Source organism: Notechis scutatus, chromosome 5, assembly GCF_049901735.1.
Source record: "Notechis scutatus isolate UNSWTSFEM ecotype Mainland chromosome 5, rNotScu1.2, whole genome shotgun sequence".
NCBI classification, from domain to species: Eukaryota; Metazoa; Chordata; class Lepidosauria; order Squamata; family Elapidae; genus Notechis; species Notechis scutatus.
The window spans coordinates 28,743,044-28,763,990 of NC_142013.1; the positions used below are offsets into that span (position 1 = coordinate 28,743,044).

At 37.2% G+C, this 20,947-nt stretch overlaps 1 protein-coding gene across 2 annotated transcripts in view; it reads left to right on the forward strand.

The window, feature by feature from the left end:
* The window catches only part of LSAMP (limbic system associated membrane protein), a 498,110-nt gene that overhangs the window by 260,488 nt on the left and 216,675 nt on the right, over positions 1-20,947 (forward strand). For both annotated transcript variants that reach the window (XM_087966398.1, XM_087966399.1), the window contains exon 2: positions 10,685-10,917. In XM_087966398.1, coding sequence (XP_087822524.1) covers positions 10,685-10,917 — 233 coding nt within the window. The remainder of the gene's footprint in view (positions 1-10,684; positions 10,918-20,947) is intronic.

Sequence of the window (20,947 nt, forward strand, 5' to 3'; positions counted from 1 at the left end):
TGGTCAGTTTCAGGTAGCAGGATAAAGCAGCCAGAGGTTCTAATAAACTAATTAAGGCCACAGAACTGAACTTGTTAACTTGGCATTAGCATTTTTTTTTATAGAAGCACTGCAATTTTTTAAAAAAAGCAGCTCGGCAACAGAGAGTTTAAGTAATCTCTCCACCCAGCAAGTTAGGGCAGGGCAAAATAGATCAGGAACAGGACACTCCATCAGAAGATTTAATCTGAATAGGACAGAAGCAACCAGCTGTCTTCGTAATGCATCTTTCTTTCTCAGTTCATGTTCACTTAAGCAACATTTTATTTAATGACTGAATCGTTGGAACAGAATGTGGTGTTTGAATTAGGAGAAAATGTAACCAAGATATGGAAAAAAAAATACTGTAAAATAACTAAAGTCACAACTTGAATTAACTTTTTTGTTAGTTCAAGTTGTGACTTTGAAAAGTAAAAACTTACACTTTTTTATATTAGTGTAAAAGGTCCCTGAGCACTGTAGGTTGAAAAGAAATCTTTGACTGTTAATACAAAAGCCTTGCCAATAGGGGTCAGTAGAATGAAAGATAGGGGGAAATATTATTCCCACATCTGCAAAAAAAAGAATTCCACCTTTCAAAAAAAAAAGTGAAACAGAATAATTTATATCACCTTCAGAACAGCTGTAGATCAAATACAGCAAATCCTTTCTTATGATAGCGCTCGTGAAAATTCCTCCATTTTTACCAACATTAAAAAGATTTTGTTTGTTTGTTTTAGGAAAGTACAATCTTCTCTTTTACTCTTCTCAGAGTGAAGCTTTTATAAAATTTTGGGAAGTATTTGGCTGACCTTTTCACAATGATAGAAAACTGCTAGATTCGGTTGATATCCATGGTACTTTGGGAACTTTTGGTCTCTGCTGTACCAACTTGATTCTTAACAACAAAGAGGGTGGTGATGCTTGTTGCTATTGCATCTTTTTGCCTGTAGAGTTTTCAAGGAAGCTAACAGGACATGACTGATCAAAATTGTACATAGTGTTTTCTATGTGTTCAAAACAGAAAAGTATGTGAACATATTATACAGGTGGTCCTTGCTTAATGACTGCAAAGGGACATCTGTGATGAAAAAGTAACTTTATGGCCAATTATTGGACTTATCAAGCACTGCAGTGTCCCTCCAGTTACATAATCTAGATTCTGGTACTTCACAACAAGAAGGTGTTTATGACCATCATTGTTTGTGCACATTGTTTGTGCAACTAACTTCCTACAAAGTCAATGAAAAAAAAGAACAGCTGAAAAATTGCAAGTAGCTGTCATATGATATCTTGCTTAACAGTGTAGGTATCAATCCTAGTTTTCATCATCAAGCAAGGACTATCTATATATTCAACTAGGAAGGTGAACTTTATGCATTTTGTAAGTATAATCCAAATTATTTGGGTTTTAATTCTCTCAATGTTCCTCATAGGCTTTCTGACAGTTCCTTTCTCTCTTATTTTTTTGTCTTTTTTTTTTTACGTAAGCATTTCCAGTGATTCTTTCAAAGTAACTCCAGCAGGAGTGAGCTTTATAGTGTTTTTATTATAGCTTCCCGGATCTTCACAGGATATAATAAAAAGAAGTTAAAAGGTGAATTCGCCCTTCTTGTTATTCTTTCTTTTTAACAACTGTATGCTACATTTGATCAGTTGGAAGAAGAAAGCTGGATAGAATAAAAACATCTTTGTATGATTTGCTCTGATGTTGCACGTCACCTTTTCTCGCACCCTTGCCCCCAATCTGTATTGCATCTAACAAAAGAATTTGCTTTGCAGGATCAAACTTTACAATACATTAGAGAATTTGCAAGGGTTGTTTATGCTTCCTACTGAGAGTCAACATTGTTTTGCATTGAACAAGCAGTGTTTGATCCTGTTTTATTTCTCTTTTTGCCATTTTGCTACTGGCGGTGAAAGTGGCAAGGGGCTGGGATGGGTGGCAAGGGAAGTTGTTAGCTGAATCCTGCAAATATTTGTGAAATAGCAAGATTACAGCTGGTTCATCAGCTCTCATAGTTCTGTGATCCTTAAGGGAAGACAAGCTTTGTCTGAAGGCTTTAGCAGGTTACATTCCTCTCACAATAAGGCAGCTTGACTGGAAGAGAAAAATGACTGCCATCTCTTCAAACTACTCCCAAATACATTTTACATTCCTTTTTTTGTTGTTGGTTTTTTTTTTGTTATTTCTGCCAAGACAGAATCTCCCCCCTCTCTCTTTGTAAAAAGCATTATTATTGCTCTTTTACAGATATAGTATATTATCTGGTGTAAATTGAAATTGTCAGTAGGAGAATCATGATAAATTACACCTAGAATTTTGCCTAGATTTGACCAGATAACAAAACTCACAATGTTCTTTTCTTTAAGCTGAAGTGGACTTCACCACTTTTTCATGTACTTTAGTTTTCAAATTGTACAAATAATGATAATTTGAAAGAAAACTAGAGTTTCAAGAGAGATGCTAGGATTAAAAAATACTCAAAAGAATATAAAAACATATTTAAATTCTCCTGACTAAATTTAGTAGAACCAGTTTTTAAAATATATAAGTCATCACTCTGTTCTTTCATATCCACATATCTTAATATACTTACTAATTCATTTTCATTCACTTAGTTTTCTCTTCATCCAATCTGGCTATTTTTCAGGCATCACAGGAGAAGAAAATAGTTAAGGAAAAAGAGAAGAGGAAGGGAAATTCATCCCATGTTGACAGAAATGATTATAATAGAAATGTTTTGTTTTTAATTCCATTTAATCCTGTCTGACTCTTGGAGTCTGCCTGGACAAGAGTCTACAGTTTTTTTTATAAAGCTTTTTTAGAAATGGTTTGCTATTGCCCAGGGCTGAGAGAAAGTAACTGGTTCAAAGTTACTCAGCTGGTTTTGTGCCTAAGGTAGGACCAGAACTGACTATTTCTGGGTTTCTTGCCTGATGCCTCAAGCATTACATCAAATTGGCTCACAGGAGAAACCAATGCAAAATTATATGCCAGATCATGAAGCTAATAATGCTGGAAAAGTTGTGTTTCATTCATTCTTAGCTACTGATTATTCCAAGATCTGATCAGATAGAACAGGATCTCCCATGACAACTAAGGGCACCAAGCTAACTCTGGGCATGTGGGATCACAGTTGAGTCCCCCAATATTTTGTGCAATGCAGAAAATACAAAGACAAAAGAAACACTTTTGTAAATACCATTTTCTCCCTGTTCAAAGGCACTGTTTGAAACAGCGGTCACATTTTAGAAAATAGGCAGGTTATTGAATGAGAAAATATGCATATACAGCTACCCCATATTATGAGAGTTATAAGAATTATGCCCTCCTTTGTGTATTTGATTGGTGTCTGATTGTGTATATATTTGTCTAAATGAAGAAGGAATGAGAGTTATGCTTATAACAAAGTATGCTAACTGTAGCTCATCTATAAGAATGGATTACTCTATTAAAAAATAAGTTTCTTTGTTATCTGAGTATAAATATTCACAGTTTTGAGCAGAAATAGGCAGTTATTTTTAGCCAAGCTGCTGTTAGGAATATAAGTCACCTAACAGCTATTTGGGTTGGAAATATATAAACCAGGATAGATATTTTAATACTGTATCTTTAAGAAAATGCAAAACTGTAATTGGGTGTGGTATCTCAAACGGCCATAAGATGGAGCCAGAAACCCGGGTTGTTTAGTTCCTGTTCTGGTGTTTCTGGAGTCTTAGTCTTAGCCTCAGAAGAGAGTCTCAGTGAGTTTCTGTTTCTTCTGTTGGAGAGTTTTGCCGTTCCTCCTAACTGACTGATATTCTTTGATTTGATGTAAGTCTGATACTGAACTGTTTTTGACACTGGACTTTGTTATTGGATTATCCCTGGACTGAAAACTGACTGATTTTACCTGTGAATGACTTTGGACTGAGTTTGAACTTTGCTTAAACCTTTATCGAAAGTGAAAACCTACATTTACTGTACAGTGTAACTGTGTGCTGTGTGTGTATTATTCAAACACTACTCTCAATACGTCTCCCTGTATGCGCTCATTCTCCTAATGGGAAATTACCTCAACAGCTGCCAATCAAAACTTTGACATATATGATAAAAGTGTTCAGCAGTGATTATTATCACAATGTTCATTTATTATTAATAAACATTTATAGCAGTTTAGTATACCAATGGTTGCTATATATTGGTTGTCTTGACTACAGCTACATTGGCACTTAATATTCTGTTAATACTGAATTCACACTTGTTATTCTCTGTCTGAGAATCTTTACATAAATCATTATTAGTTTAGATTAATAATGTCCAGTGTTACATACAAAGCAGTGGTGGGATTCATTTTTTTTTACTACTGATTCTGTGGGCGTGGCTTGGTGGGCGTAGCAGGGAAAGGAAACTGTAAAATCTCCAGTCAGAGGTGGGATTTGCTGGTTCTCCACACTACTCAAAATTTCCGCTACTGGTTCTCCACAACTGGTCAGAACCTGCTAAATACCACCTCTGAAAGAAAGTTTATGTTGTTTAGATTTCATTGATGATTCAATTGGTTTTTCTACTATTTGGTTAATGAAATTCTATTTTACTTACTGCACAATCTACCCAAAATGTATGATGTACAATATCATGCATGAGTCCAAAAACATTTTTTTAAAAAATCCTTGAAAATATACTCCTTTTTTGTTCATCTGCATTTGCAATTGTAAGAAAGTTGGCTTTTTTATGGAAAATATATATTGCATGAAGATACAAAATATTGGAATATCTAAAGTTGCTGTTTGAATAATAGGGAAGGGAATGGAGATAAGAGATAAGGAAGCAATGGAAAAGAGTAGGATTCCCCCCATTCTCTTACTCTCTTTATGGAAGTCCTTTTTTTCTTACAACACAAGGAAGGAAAGAAGAAATGCTTTGTATTGGAGATCTGACCTTATCCAAAAGGAGTTTGAAATTAAGCAGACAGCTGCACGTAAAGCTACCTTGAGTATCACAAGTTATTTATTTCTGATATTATTCCTAGTACTCTTCAATCATTCATCAAAACAGATATTTACATTTAATCCCAAACAGAAAAAATGCACTACCAAAGGAATGTTGAAAGGTAAACTTTATACTAAATTATACACTTTAAAGTAGTTCACTACAGTTGGAATGACTGGTTAGGAATCTGATCTGTGTGTTTGGTTATTCTTCAGTACACAAATTCTACCACTTAACTGACAACATTTTGCACTTTGAACTGGAGTAAAATTAAATGATTGCACAGTTGTTCAGATAAGGAAATATTTTCAAATAGATGGACATACTTCAACAGTTGTTGAAATAAAGAATTGTGCTCTCTTAAGTAGGATACAAGGCTCCCTTATAATCTTTCAAACATACCATCCAGAAAGAACCACAGTGGATAACATAATGAAGGAAATGCCAGCTTCTTTGTAAAAGACCCCAGCAGATTAAAGTTTGGACATGGTTTAAAAAAGCAGATCTTTGATCTCAGCAGATAGCTCATACCTACATTCAGTCTATGGGACACTGTAAATGTCTGACTTTTCTCACAAGAAACCATTTGCTGCCAAATAATTTTCTTATCTTTAGGCTCCAGTCTTTATTCTTTCTCTCTCAAAATTCACTGGTGTCAACAGAGATGACTAAAGGTGGAGAGTCAACAGCCTTGGGATTAGACATATCCAGGGGTGGGGTTCTACCAGTTCACACCTTTTCTCTAGAACCGGTTGTTAACATTCTAAGCAGTTCGGAGAACCGGTTGTTAGAAGAAATTACTGGCCTAATCCTGTAAGGAAGGCAGGAAGGAAACATTCTGATGTTGCTTACAGAAACTGCCTCTCCGTTAACCCCGTTCAAAGTTACAATGGCACTGAAAAAAGTGACTTATGACCATTTTTCACACTTACAACTGTTTCAGCATCCCCATAGTCATGAGAGGCCATGCGAGGAGATGCGTGCCTCGATGTGAGTGATATTGAGTTGGCCACACCCACCAATAACATGACCACCAAGCCACTTTCACCCAGTCACATGACCACCAAGCCACGTCCACCAACTAAGCCACGCCCACAGAACTGGTTGTTAAAAAATTTGAATCCCTGGGAATATCATTTAGTTATACAGGATGAAAAATGCAGATCAAGTGAGATGTTGCTTCTTATTCTGTTGTTAGAAATATTGGAAGCTATTTTTTATCAATTATTTATCAAGCAAGGTCAGGACTGGAATATCACAAAATGTATTTGCTATCATCAGGGATCATGGTGGCTGCTATTTAATGCTTTTAAAAGCATAAACTAGACTTCCACAACACGATACTTTCAGAAATGTTGGGACTGCATCTGCTAGCTAGGAGTTTAGGGACAATTCTATCAGAAGGTCACTACAATGGGTCATCTCATAGTGGGTCATGACTGATGAATGATAAGGCAATTGAGAATATTTTAAATGGCTCTAACATCTCTACCTTTAGAGACAATATACTTACAAAACAAAACAAAAAGATGTTGTTAAAAACATGATATACTTACAGCCTTTCTGTGAATGGCTGGATGGTAATTTGGAAAAAAAAATATGATTGAGTAGATAGACATTGATCTGATCACACACCACTCTTCATAAATTCTTATTTTCTGTTTACTGGGAGCAATGAATATTTATAGTCCAAGACTGTCCAAACTTTTAAGTTTAAAGTCTCTACTATCACTGATCATTTCTATTATTCCTATTAAAGAAACAGTAGACTAAGAGATTTTAATTTACAGTATTTAGTCTCTATTTCATAACTGAAGCCCCCAGATCACCTTTTTAAAGTAGCCTTAGAAGAATTTTTGGTCTGATTCCATGCCAAATTACCCAATAAAGGACATATGACAATTGCTTAAAGTAGTAGAGTCAGAGTTTTATTTGAAAAGCCAGGCACAGAACAGAGGGTCAGCAATTTCTGCAAAATCAGAACATTGAGAGTAGCAATATTTATAGTAATGATGGGATTTGGATTGTGAGGCATGAAGATGTGTTAACAGAATTGTTTTTTCCCTGTGAAGTCTAGTGAGGAGAAGAGAGATGTCTCGCACTGCAGGTTGTGTATTGATCTTTTCTAGGTGTGAAATATTTTCTAGGTGTGGAATTTTATGAGGGTCAAGCATTGGGATCTGGCACTGGGGAGCAATATTGTGATTAGGGATTTTCTTATTTTGATTTTGTTTCCTGATTGACTTGCTGGTAGTTGGCTTCTTGGGGAAATGTGCTTTGCCGAGTTCAGTTTTAAAAGTTCTTATAATTTTCTGTCAGGGGAGGCTTTTGCCTCTGGAATAGATGGGAAGAGGGGTGATTCAAGGGGTGCATGGGTATTTTCTTCCCACAGTAGGCACAGGACTGTTAGTTGTGGAAAGCTAGAAAAAAGTAGCAAAAGATAGGTTGAAAAATTGTCAAATAAACATAATCAGACACAATTGTGGGATATTGTAGGAAATAGTAAAATACAATTGCCAGAGGGACTAGTGAGGAATCATGTAACTTGGGATTTTTTTACAGCAATTAATATAATAATTACCAGCCTTCAGCGAACTTCTAGAACCGTATCTTACAATGTAATAAATCTCCAAGGTACCTGAGGGTAACACTGGACAGATCACTAACCTTCTGACAACACCTGGAAAAAACAGCTGCAAAATTGAAAAACAGCAACTATTAACTGAACAGTCTGGCTAGAACTTCCTAGGACACTAATATTAACACCCTATGAGCAACAGCCTTGTATTTGGTTTATGCCACAGCTAAATATTGTGCCAACATGTGGCTTAACAGTGCCCACACCAAATAGATGTCTAATTCTGCCAGTCAATGTGTATCATCTCTGGCACACTGTATCACACGCCTGTGTTACCAGTACTTAGCAATATCACACCACCATTGATTAGAAAACCAAAAGCTCTCATTTGGCTATGGTCAAGGACACTGAATAACAAGGCAGTCTCTACACACCAGGACAATGTATAGCCCATCACAAGATTGAAATCCCATAGAAAAGAGCTATTCATGTAACATTTACCCAGTTTAACTCCAAGAATGCCTGGAAAAAGTAATGGTCCAAGGTACCTTTTTGTGGCGTGGCCATTATTGATCCCTTTACCAAATCATCTGGTTTTGACCGGCCTTGAAATTGAACAGAATTAGATGTGATACACTAGTATAAGTGTCTCTTCCCTATATCAATCGGATGGAAATATTCCTCTTGTTGCAGATATGCAAAGTATTAAACATATTGTGCAAGATTTCCCTCTGGTTTCCTAGATCTGCACAAAGCAAAGCCAGAAGTGATTGTCTGGATAGTTGAATTAGACATCCAGTTATGAGGCCACTGCCTTACCCCATAGAAGTTTTATATATAAATATGTGGGCTGTGTATGTTTACTTCTATTGTGTCATGTTGTCATCAATCACTAAATAACAACAACAATAACAATAACAACATTTTAAGAAGATAATTGGTTGATACCTAGGATCTGGCAGCAATCAGTATCAACCATCAGCCCCAGTGAATGATGTTTGTGATACATTAACACAATGTTTAAATGTTCAGTTAACTGAGTTTCATGTTTAATGAATAAAAGAGATAATAATATATTGTTTTCCAACTTCGTAAGAACTGAAGGACTTTATTTTGTCTGTAAAAAACTGCATTGCTATGAGCTTGTGCTGTGTCATTAGTGACATAATTTGATCACTATCTTCTATGATTATGTTTTTGTACTACTTCATTTTCAAAGCATCAGGTTCCTCTCAAATTGACTCTTGCCTTCATAATATGTATCATTTCAAGTTATATAATCCAATAACATTAATGTGATTCCTGTTGACTCAAATATACTGTATGTTCGCTGTATCTAAGTTGATTAGCAAAGAATGAAAGATTCATAAAAATATGACAGAGTTGGTAGAATTTATTTCTTCAGTTCAGCAATTTTTCCAAATGATATGTATATCACTTCTAGATTTTGGTGGTGATAATTTCATATTTGTTCAAACCAAACTAAGCCCACTATCACTTCAGTCAAGCCCAGCATTATTCATAGGCCATTTGGGACATAACATGCTTTGCCCATATTGCCTGGAGTGTTTTCATACAAGTGCAGTGCATGCTAAGATCCTTGCTTTTCATATTTTGTAGTGTTGATCGTTAGTCTTCTGGGAAGCATGCTGATTATTTCTGTGCACTGCCTATACACAGCTGGCGCTAAATTAAAGTTAGAAAGTTAAAGAAGCTGCCACAATGACAGTGTATTAATGGATAAGGCAGAAAACTGTAATTATCATTATTCCATGTTATTTTATTTTCCAGTGTCTGCTTCACAACAAATAATTAAAATGTATACAGAAAAATAGAAGCAACTTGGAAATACATTATTTTGCTAGGAGATAGAATGCCAAATGTCTCCACATCCTCTAGCAGCTCATTTGGGCTGGAATATCCATTAGGCTTGCCAATTTTCTAATTAATGAACAATAGAAAACTGCAATATGTATCAAAATACATCATTTAATTTTGGTGAAGCCACGTTACTCCAGATTCCTTATTAGTTGGTTTTATCCATGAGATATAGCTGGATCTTCCAAATTTATAAGAGCTTCTTTATGCTTTCATATAAAAGGATTAAATAAGTTATGGTGCTTGCAAGTTTTTTTTATTCATCTTTCTGCTTATAAATATCCTCTTAGTATTGACATTCACATGGCATAGTTAAGTGGTAAATTGTACTGTATTTCTGCACAACTGTCCCAGAGTTCCTTGCAGCCTGGATAGAGAATAAAGTTTTTTTTTTTTTAAAAAAAAAAAGCACAAAATTCTCTTCCCAAATAAATAAGTGTTAGAAGAGAAGTCATTCACAGATTATGGAAAACAGATTTTTCAGATTACTATATTACAGAAAACTTACAAATTATGAATTTAATTCATTATGACAAATAAATATAAATCAGTAAACCTAAATTAAATAACTGTCCATAATTAACAATACAACTATTGGAGCCCTTGTGATAGCAAATTGATAGAACAATTCAGTTGGATTAATATAAGGCCTTGGCCTTCCTCAAAATTAAAAGTAATTTCCTTTTCAAGCATGTCTCTCAAAGTTTCTTTAGCAAGATTTATTAAGAAAGAGAGATATTACAAGACTAGCAACTGAAGTACTTCTCAATAAATAACCAGTACATCACCAACATATAATTGCAGGGAGGGTCTTCCTCATTTTTTAAAAAAACTTTCTAAGAAACCATAAACTGTCGGGTCTCTACAGTGATAACAAAGGACTTGGCAGTAACTACTTATAAAAGCATTTTTTAAAATTCTTATTAGTTTAGCAACTGATCATCACAAATAATTTCCTAGATTCCTAGATTAATGTCCTCCTTTTTGCACATACCGTAACATTTATCCTAATTCTATGGCTAGATAAATCGATGGCAATAATTGGAATTTCACTGATTATGGATGATTGGAAAGAGATACAAAGCAATCTCAAAAATTCAAATGTCTTCTAGATATGTTTTATTATAATACATGCATTATTGAAGTGATGGGACTATAAAGTTTCCATGCTTGTTTTACATTCCAAATGCAAGGACTTTTTAGACATCAATATTTCATTTTGTCATCTCATACAGGTGTTTTATAGAAGACAAAAGCTCCAAGGTGGCCTGGTTAAATCGTTCTGGTATCATTTTTGCTGGTCAGGACAAATGGTCACTGGACCCTCGAGTAGAGCTCCAGCAGCTTTCTCTTCTGGAATACAGCCTTCGGATCCAGAAAGTGGATATCTATGATGAAGGATCATATACATGCTCAGTCCAAACGCTGCACCATCCCAAGACTTCTCAAGTTTATTTGATTGTTCAAGGTAAGAACTCATGTTTGGAAATGGTAGCAGAATGTTGGAAAACTACTAGCTATTGTAATGAAGAATCCCATTGTGAGATTTATTTTTAGTGTCTTGGAGAGATGTCTCAGAAATGTATAATAAAGACCTAATTTGCATCCCTTTTTTCCTGCTAAGGAAATCCAAATTGAGAAAGAATGGCTGGTTCCATTTCCAATGTCTCCTTCAGTCTTCTTATGAGGCAGTACATAAGCAAACCAGGGTACTTTTCACCTTGTTTTTCTGTGTAACTAGACAATCTAATTTTGGAGAAAAAGACATCTGATATGAAAAGCCACTGAAAATTAAAGTTTGAACTCTGCACAATTATCTTCCCAAAATAAGCCTTTATGAGAAGTTGGATCATCACAGAATTGAAAAATTCATAATTTTTTTTTATTATGAATACTAACAATAATGTTGCCTCCAGTATATGAAGCAAGTTGCTGTTTAATATTTGTTGCAACGGAAATGAATGAAGAGAGTTAATGCATACATATTTCCCTATGGTTTTCCAGAAATATTTAGTTGGCAATACATTTGTGACAATAATGCAAGTAATTTTCTTATACTGTAATACTGTGATTGGTGTGACCGGCAGAAATGATGGTAATTTCTAGCTAATAACTGAAATAAAATATTATGAAACATAATCAAAATTACATAAGCCCATGACTTCATTACTTCATGTATTTTGGTTTTAAACTTTCAAGCACATTTTTTAGCTTTTCATAAAGGCATATAGGTTACATTAAGCTAAACAATGGTTTGTTTCTTACTTAGCACATTTTGATAAATGGAGCCATCATCTTTTGTAAATGATGGTTTATGGCTTAAGACTTGCATCTTTTTCAGCAAACTGTGTCTTGATTTGACATGCCATTCATATCTGAATTCATTAAATTCTATTTCTTTGGTTTTGTCTGGCAGATTAAGTCACTGTAAACAAAGTGATATCAAACAATGATTTGCAGTTTAGCAATGTGTATGAATAAACTCTTTGGGTTTGTTCAGAAAAGCATATATTCAGATTATTCAAGATGTAGCATGTCATATAAATTTAGAGTTTAATCTGCATAGAGAAGTAATTGGGTTTGTGTGCCACAAACCTATGGGTTCAGTTCCTGATATTGTCAGTCAGAAGTTTTAAGCCACTTATGTAATTTTTAACATTAAAAAACCCAAACATTCTGCTTGAGTTTCCAAAGATCCATTTCCAGACAGAATAGGTACCCCTAGGTTATTTAAGCATTAATCTGTCCTGGTCTAAAATAGCTTTGGGTCTTTGAGGTTTAGAGAGTGAAAACAGATTCTACAGTTCTGTGGATATTTACTAAGTTCTTCTGTTCAGACTAGAATTTACTTTTGCATAAACATAGAATTGGTTTTTAATCTCCTGGTCTTTCTCTGAAGCAATACAGACAAATGATATCTTGATCAAATTTCTGTCCTTAATTTGTATCTTCTAAAATAACCAATGGTAAGCTAACATTAATCTGCAGGACAAATAATTCAAAATGGACAGGATATTCTCTTATGTCTGCTAAGATGTGAATGATTGCTGATTTCACACTATATTTCACACTATACATCATGTAAAATGCTGACAGAGTAGGTGTAGATTTATCACAAAGAATATAGATGTCAGGGCAGTCACATGACTACATCTCTACAAATGACATCCATATCATTTTTAAGTTAATTGAAAAGTTGAGAATTTATTAACTATTTAGGATTCAAGTTTACCCCCTCATGTTATTCCTTTTCATCTTATAATGCTTTTTTCTTTTTTAATTAAAATATTCCCAGTTTAGATTCTGAGACTTCACTTTTCAGTGACTTTGACAAGACAGTTGGTAAGAATTTTAGATTGCTTCAAAACATTTTTCAAAAATTTAATAAATGCCTGCTGTACAGTTGTACACTTGAACAAATAAACAGTATAGTTTTTGTGGACAGACAAATAGGGTAATTAATAAAGATTTTCTAAAATTATCCATTAAAATAATTTGGAATTAATGTCTGCAAGGCAGGTGTCTCTTTAGTAGTACTACAACTTGAAAAAGCCCAATGGACAACATCTTCTCTTGGGATTTCTCTTAACCATGGAAAGCCAGAGAGTTTGGAGATCAATGGAGACATGATTGAACAATGAAAGATATTATATTTACACTCATAGATTTTTTAAATATATCCAAAATCATAGTTCTTCTGAAACAATGTTAAGAGCAAATTAAGTTTTATCAAACATAAAACAAGAATGGCATACAGAGGTCCCTGAATATGTACAAGCATACAGTGTTGGGATTCAATTTTTTTTTACTACCGGTTCTGTGATCGTGGCTTGGTGGGCATGGTGTGGATTGGTGGTCGTGGCTTGGTGGGCATGGAAGGGAAAGGATACTGTAAAATTTCCATTCCCACCCCACTCCAGGTGAAGGTTACTGCATTCTCTCCCCACCCAACTAACCTGCTTTCCAGCTCCATTCTTCTGTGCAGGGCAACAAAAGAAGACCCAGCCGATCAGCTGGGACTTGGGAGGCATAGAATAGATGGGGCGGGGCCAGTCAGAGGTAGTATTTGCCGGTTCTCTGAACTACTCAAAATTTCCGCTACTGGTTCTCCAGAACTGGTCAGAACCTGCTGAATACTACCTCTGCAAGCATATTAGTAGACATTTGTAACTGTTTTTAGCTCTTGGGAATTTAAATAAATACCATCCCCTTGGTCTTAAACAGAAATGAATTGGAAACTAATAAAGATCACATAAAACAGGCATTATATAATCATCATCCAAGTGCAGTCACTCTCTTGCTGCCAAATTTTGCACAAACTGGCATGTAGAGAGTGACTTCAATGACAGTCTCGCCATAATTTGGATAAAATGTTCACAGGGAATAGATACAGCTGAGTATAGCTGTTTTATTGTCTTTTTTAAAAACTCAGATAGAGTACACAGTATGCTATGTACATGTTCCAAATACACTGAGATTTCATAGCCAAAAGGTGTCAGTAAAGTGGCTGAATTTATCAAGTATAAAGTACCGTATATGCCGGCGTATAAGACGACCCAGCGTATAAGACGACCCCCCAACATTTCCACTCAAAATATAGTTTGTTATATACTCGCCCCCTCTTCCGCACGCCTTCCACTTTTGCACTTTTTTTTTTTTTTGAGGCACTTTTGTCTACCGTGGAAACGAATCCCGTGAAGCTGAAAGGAGCAGCCAGCCTTCTCCCAGCTCCCAAGGAAACAAGGCTCGCACCGCCCGGGCTCCGCTGAGGTATCCGGCTGGGGCTGTCAGGAGTTTTTACCGCTGGCGCGGCTCAGCGCGCTCCAGTCCGCGTTGCCTCAGGAAGGGAAAGGCAAAAGGAAGAGCCGAGGCGGCGCTTTGCAATGGCAGCAGCGACTCCTGGTTTTGCCTTTCCTTCCCGAGCACGCGGGACTGGAGCCGTGTGGAACCGCGCCAGCCAACAAGCTCCTGACAGCCCCAGCCGGATACCTCAGCGGAGCTCGGGCGGTGCGAGCCTCTGTTTCCTTGGGAGCTGGGAGAAGGCTGGCTGCTCCTTTCGGCTTCACGGGATTCGTTTCCACGGTGCGCAAAAGTGCCTCAGCCGCGGCAGCGCAGTGCTTCCCAATTACTATTTGCCGGCGTATAAGACGACCCGGCATATAAGACGACCCCCACAATTGGAGGCATCTTTTTCAGGGCAAAAAAGTCGTCTTATACGCCGGCAAATACGGTAGCATAATTTGTCAGATATTTATTTATTTTTATTTCAAAAGTTACACTGGGAATGTTAACTACAATAAAGTTGCTTTGTGGAACCACCCAGAGAAACCTTGCGGCAAGAGGAGTGGCAAACAAGTGTAATAAATAAATAGGAGGCCCATTTTCTCAGAATTGTTCCCATTCCCACCCTCCAAACAATGATCCAGATCTATGCTGCTGAAATCTTACCACTTTCCACAGGTATCCACTTCCTTGTCCCACTTGTAAAATTCACCCCAAAAACACAAAGTAATCCAAGCTTGAGTAATATTTCTTCCAGGAAGGCCAGGAAAGTCTCATATGGGCTATTACTTTAGAACATGATTTCTTCCAATTCAGATAAATTGCCACTTCTTGTGAGCTTTAGCTTTTTCTGAAACAACTTCAATGCTACTCACCTGAACTGACGGAAAATATAATACCCTGTTTCTCCAACAATACGGCCTCCCCCAATAGGAAGTCCCAGCATGTTTTATAGGCATGAAATGAAATTAAGCCCCTCCCCCAAATTAAGGCCTATATTAAAACATGCAAAATGGGGGGGAAATGGCGGGGGGGCTTGCTGTTAGGAAGTACTTTTGTTGCACACCCGGATATGGTGCTGCCTGCGTTGACCCTGATACAAAGTGCCCCACCAACGCTGAAGTCAACATCCAAGCCGTCGCTGCCCGCCCTAAGATGCAAGGGGGGGGAATTAAGTCACCCCCGAAAAGACAGCCTAGCTGTTTTTTCGGGACTCAAAAAAAAATAAGACCTGGCCTTATTATATGAGAAACACAGTAATAGAATTTCTGAGTTATTAAAACTATTTCCATTTCTTGGTCCTCATACAGTCCAATATCTATTATTCAGTTTGTTTTATCTTCAATTCCCTGAATTCTCCAGCCAGCCATAGTGGATGGAAAATTCTGGAAGTTGAAATCCACATCTAATAAAGTTGCTAAGGTTGAGAAACACTGTCTTATTTATATTAAACTTTTGTTTTAAAATGGTTTTTATCCCATTTATGCAAAAATCTTCTAATTTGATAAATTCTTAGAAAAAAAAATAACCAGGTGAAATTTTTACATATCCTTATTCATAAAATTAAAAAGATCAAACTGGGAAAGAACTTCTTAAGACACAGAGCCTACTGGGGCAGAGGAAAGAAAGAGCAGCTCCAATTCAGCAATTAAAATATAGTTGAATAGCCAGAATAAAATGTTAGATTTCTTTGCTGGGATTGACACATTTATTCATTTGGGCTCCATTTTTATGTCCTCTGTAAAAGGTTCAGGATATTTTTACAATTTATTTCAATACATAATTGAAATTTAGTGGAATTTGCAATTTTTTAAAAAGGAAAATAAATGTTCACTCATATGAGATATAAAATTCCAAATGAATAATGAAATATATGCAATTATTAAGGACTGGACAACACTGATATAGATGCTATGCAATAGTTAATACTATGCAAATCCATAATTAAGCATTTAGATAAGGAGTCCTGACCCCCCCCCCGGGGCTGCAGCTCAGTTCCAGACCGTGCCCCATTCAGTACCAAGCCACATGAGCAGTGTGCAAGTGTGCGCACGCAGCTCCATTTGTGCACACGGCAGGCACTCGCACAGATGCACAAGGCTCCATTTGTGTGAGTGGTGGGCACTCTTTTGTACACCCACTTGTATGGAAGCATTTCCTCCCCCCCCCCCCATCGGTTCACAAAGCTGAAAATGTTGGGGATCACTGATTTAGACAACACTTCAGAAAATGAACTTTAAAACTTTAAATCTTGTCTTGGACATCTTTACTACAATGTGGACTGTTAAGAGAATGCTATCCTTGATTTATAATTTGCAGCAGAAGTTCCTGACAGCCATACTAACATGTGATAGCTGTCATTAAAATGCAATAAACAAATGAATGTTAGCCCTTAGTCAAACTGAAAATCTGTGTAATTTCCTGCATTCTTATTGACTTCATTGAATCTCCATTCCTCTGCTTTGCCAGAATTATTCACAATGCTATTAAAAGGAAATAGTAATTGGCACTATAAGATATGCTAAGAGTGAAGTGCCATTAAAAAGGAGACGAATTTAAAACAAGATTTTTTTTTCAAGCAGGCTTTCAGTTATACCTCAGCTGCAGTAGCTCTGGCCTATAGAAGCTTTTCACGATCAAAGTACCCTTTGAACACATATGAATAATGCCTTTTGTGAAGGCCTTACTAATTGGAGAGATAAAATTACCATCTGCAGAGAAGATGATACATTTTTTTTCCTTCTGTGCTAACCAGCCATTTAATTATGAAGACCTCATGCCCTTGACTTCCTGCCTATCCAGCAGGATACTTCAGGACTGCAAAAAGGAAAGTCACAGAAGCAGCTATGTTCCATAGGAAATATGCCAAAACCATGTGCTGTAGTTCCACTATTAGAGGCAGCCACACATATATACCAGCAAATTACATATTCTGCCTGATTATAGGTAGTGCTCAACGTACAACCATTTGTTTAATGCCCAATCAAAGTAATAAAGGCACTGGAAAAAAGTGACTTACTATCGGTCCTTACACTTGCAACCGTCATAGCACACCCCCCATGGTCATGTGATCAAAATTCATGCACTTGGCAACTAGCATATATTTACGAGAGTTGCAGCATCCTGGGGTCATGTGATCATCATTTGCGACTTTCCCATCCAACAAAGTCAATGGAGGAAGACAGATTCAGTCAATGGCCATGTGATTCATTTATCAACTTCAGTGATTTGCTTAACAACATTGGCAAAAACAGGTCATAAAATTATAAATAGAAATAGAACAACAGAGTTGGAAGGGACCTTGGAGGTCTTCTAGTCCAACCCCCTGCTTAGGCAGGAAACCCTACACTGCTTCAGACAAATGGTTATCCAATCTCTTCTTTAAAATGTCCAGTGTTGGAGCATTTACAACTTCTGGAGGCAAGCTGTTCCACTGATTAACTGTTCTAACTGTCAGGAAATTTCTCCTTAGTTCTAAGTTGCTTCTCTCCTTGATTAGTTTCCACCCATAGCTTCTTATCCTGTCCTCAGGTGTTTTGGAGAACAGTTTGACTGCCTCACCAAGCACCTTGTGTAGCAATGGAAATTCTGGTCTCAGTTGTAGTTGTAACTCTGTATCAGAATACCATTCTAGCCTTAAATCTAAAATTTGTTATCCGCATGACTACATCAGTTGGAATGATCATGTGACAAATTCTTGAAACTTCAACATCAAAATTGCATCCTAGGAAGATTGAACTGTTTTTAAACACAGTAGGTGACATTTAACTTTCCATCCTCCCAACACACCTTTTCCATCTATATTCATGAATATTTCTATAGGGTGCTGTGGTTTCTATGGGTGCTCTTCAACCATTCATTCCATTTAGCTGAGAACATTTTTTGCCTTTCTAAAACTGAAAATAAGGTTTGTAACAAATGCAATCTCATTTTCTGCTTGCAGTATCTTTTCAGGAAGACAGCTGTGTTATCCACCAACCAGACCGTTCTAATATACTCCAGTGCGTTTTTCACATGAGTATTTATCATCCAAATGGTTGGGCAACTTTTGGTGGCTAGAATTCATATTAACCTTGGCAGGAGGAATGATGAGAGAAACTCATATATTTGTTGCTTTAGATTGAGTGATGATTCAAGACCAGCGTGTTTTGTTTTTCTTGACAGAATTTGGGAGGTTAGCGTTTTTCATTTTTCTTTTAAATTGTATTACAATTATTTGAAGACTTGCTGTTATCTCAGATAATGCCTTCATGAATTTCTTGCCTTAAATGTTTGGAAGGTATATGGCTGATTTTGGCAACTCTGATTAAAGAGAGCTTCAGAACAGGAGGGAAAAGCTTCAAAGCTATATTTCTTGTTATTTCAGCAAGCCCCAAAATTATCTTCTTCCTCAGTATTATATTTTTATTTTTCATTTCTTAGGATGTTTCTATCTCAATTTTTATCTGGCCCTTCAGTGGAAGCCTCTTCTTTAATTTTATCCTAATAATAATAAACTTGCAAAGGGTGGTCAAGAATGTAGATACTGGCCTGAATTTAGCCATCTGCTTTATAAATATATGTAGACTTGGAGCTATATCTTTAATTCCCAATCCCATAGGTTAATCACTTCACCTTCCTGGATCTTGATTCTATTTCATTTAACTGTTTAACCACAAAATGAGAGCTGTTATGACTTTATATCTCTGTCTTTATCTGCAACCAACTCCACCTATATATTGGCAATTCTAGATTCCATCTTTCATAAATAGCTCACCAAACCTTAGGGCACAACACACTTCTTAGACTTTACAGAGTGATATAGGTTTTTTTTTCAACCTGGGAGAGAGAGAAAGAGGAAAAAGAGAAAGGTTTACATAGAAGGTTCAGAAAGAGTCCTTCTAATTTATTTATTTATTTATTTATTTTCTTAGAATTTATCAAACAAAAATGAGAACAAGAATAGAAGAATAAAAATACAATAACAGGGACGATAGGCACGTTAATGCACTTATGCACACCCTTTCTATTAACTACTTAAGTATGATGTAAGGTCCACTGAAATCAACCAATTCTATAATTCTGTGAGACAATGTGGGATTGTCCTTCAAAAACATTTTTGGTCAAATAACTTTAGTATCTGTTAACTATGCAATGATGCCTCATAAATATGCATGTATGTAAAGTGGAGTCTGATGTCCGACTCCACTCATTGGTCCAGCCACTGGCGGGAATAATGAAGCCCAGTCAGTAACTGAAGTGTTGGACAGCGCCAGCTATAAAAGCCGGTGGTGGCTGTGGCTTTGCTGCATTTTTCCTGCACCTTTAAATAAAGAGTTTTTGGCAAGTCCTCTGGTCCTGTTCTTTCCTTTTCATGCCCATATAACACTGGCGATGAAGGTGGAATACTGAGGAAGACAAAGGACCTTGTGGCACCGCAGACATCTTCAACTGGCCATTGGATCCAATCGGTTCAAGCCCGACCAGCGATCACAATGGCCCACTGACCACTATCCATCCCATTCGAGCCAATAAAGCAGTCTTCTTACATGGGAAGATTCAAATTGAACCTAGAGGTGAATGGACTGCAGATAGCATCTGCTGCAAAGAAGAAGGCTTTCTTCCTAACCTATTGTGATTCAGAGCTGTGCAAACTAGCAGAAGCCCTCGTTGCAGATGAACTCAAGAATATCTCCTGGGACGACCTGCAGTGAGCATTGAAGAGACATTTTACCCTACTTGGTGAACCGGCATGATTTCTACATCCAAAGCCAACGAAAAGGTGAGAGCATCAACAAATTCATGGCCACCCTACGGAGACTTTCAAAAAACTGAAAGTGGGGTAATGCAGAAGACATGATCAGGGACTGGATGGTCCTAGGTCTCAGGGACTTAACCCTACAAAAGAGACTGCTTGCAAGAGAGGAATTCTCCTTCAAAGAAGCATTGGTAGAAGCCAGAGCCACAGAAACTTCCAACAGCTCCGCAGCCCAGATCAAGGGGAACAGCAAGGTGCATACCACCCAAGCCGAGAGGTTATCGCCTCAAGGCCTATCCAGCTCAGAAAGCAGTGAGGAAGATGAAGAAGATGTGCACCAGGTGAGATCCAGGAAGTCCAGGCCCACCAAAGGAACCAACCCATGCAGAGGGAATCATCCCCAGTCTACCTGCAGCTTTAAGGAGACCATTTGCTGGCGATATGAGAGGAAAGGCCACATTGCAGAAGTCTGCAGAGCCAGCTAGCCAACAGACAAACTGAACAGAAGGGCCTATTCCCCTGCCAGGCACCACAACCAATACAAAGGCAAGAAGCACCCTGGCGCAAAATTCAAAAAACAAGATGGCACCTGGGAAGAAAAAACCCACTGCACCATCATGGGCTATGCACAAACACAAGTCAGGCACACAGATGCCTTTGAAACCAACAAAATCCACACCAAGGTGAGAATCGATGAGACCCTATGCCATCTCCACGACCTCCTGGACTGCTCTCCAAAAGATTAACCCTCGCATCACCCAGAACCAGCTACAGCCACAAAGGATCATCCTAAAAGACTACCAAGGCTGCAGAATACCGGTGTTAGGAAGGAAGATCTGCATCATAGTATATGAGGACTTTAAACGACAGCGACCTCTGACTATTGTGGACTGAGACTTCCCCAGCCTACTCATCAGGGAATGGTTCACCCCATTACAATTCAGCCTCACTGGCATCCATGCAACAGTGATGGCCTGAA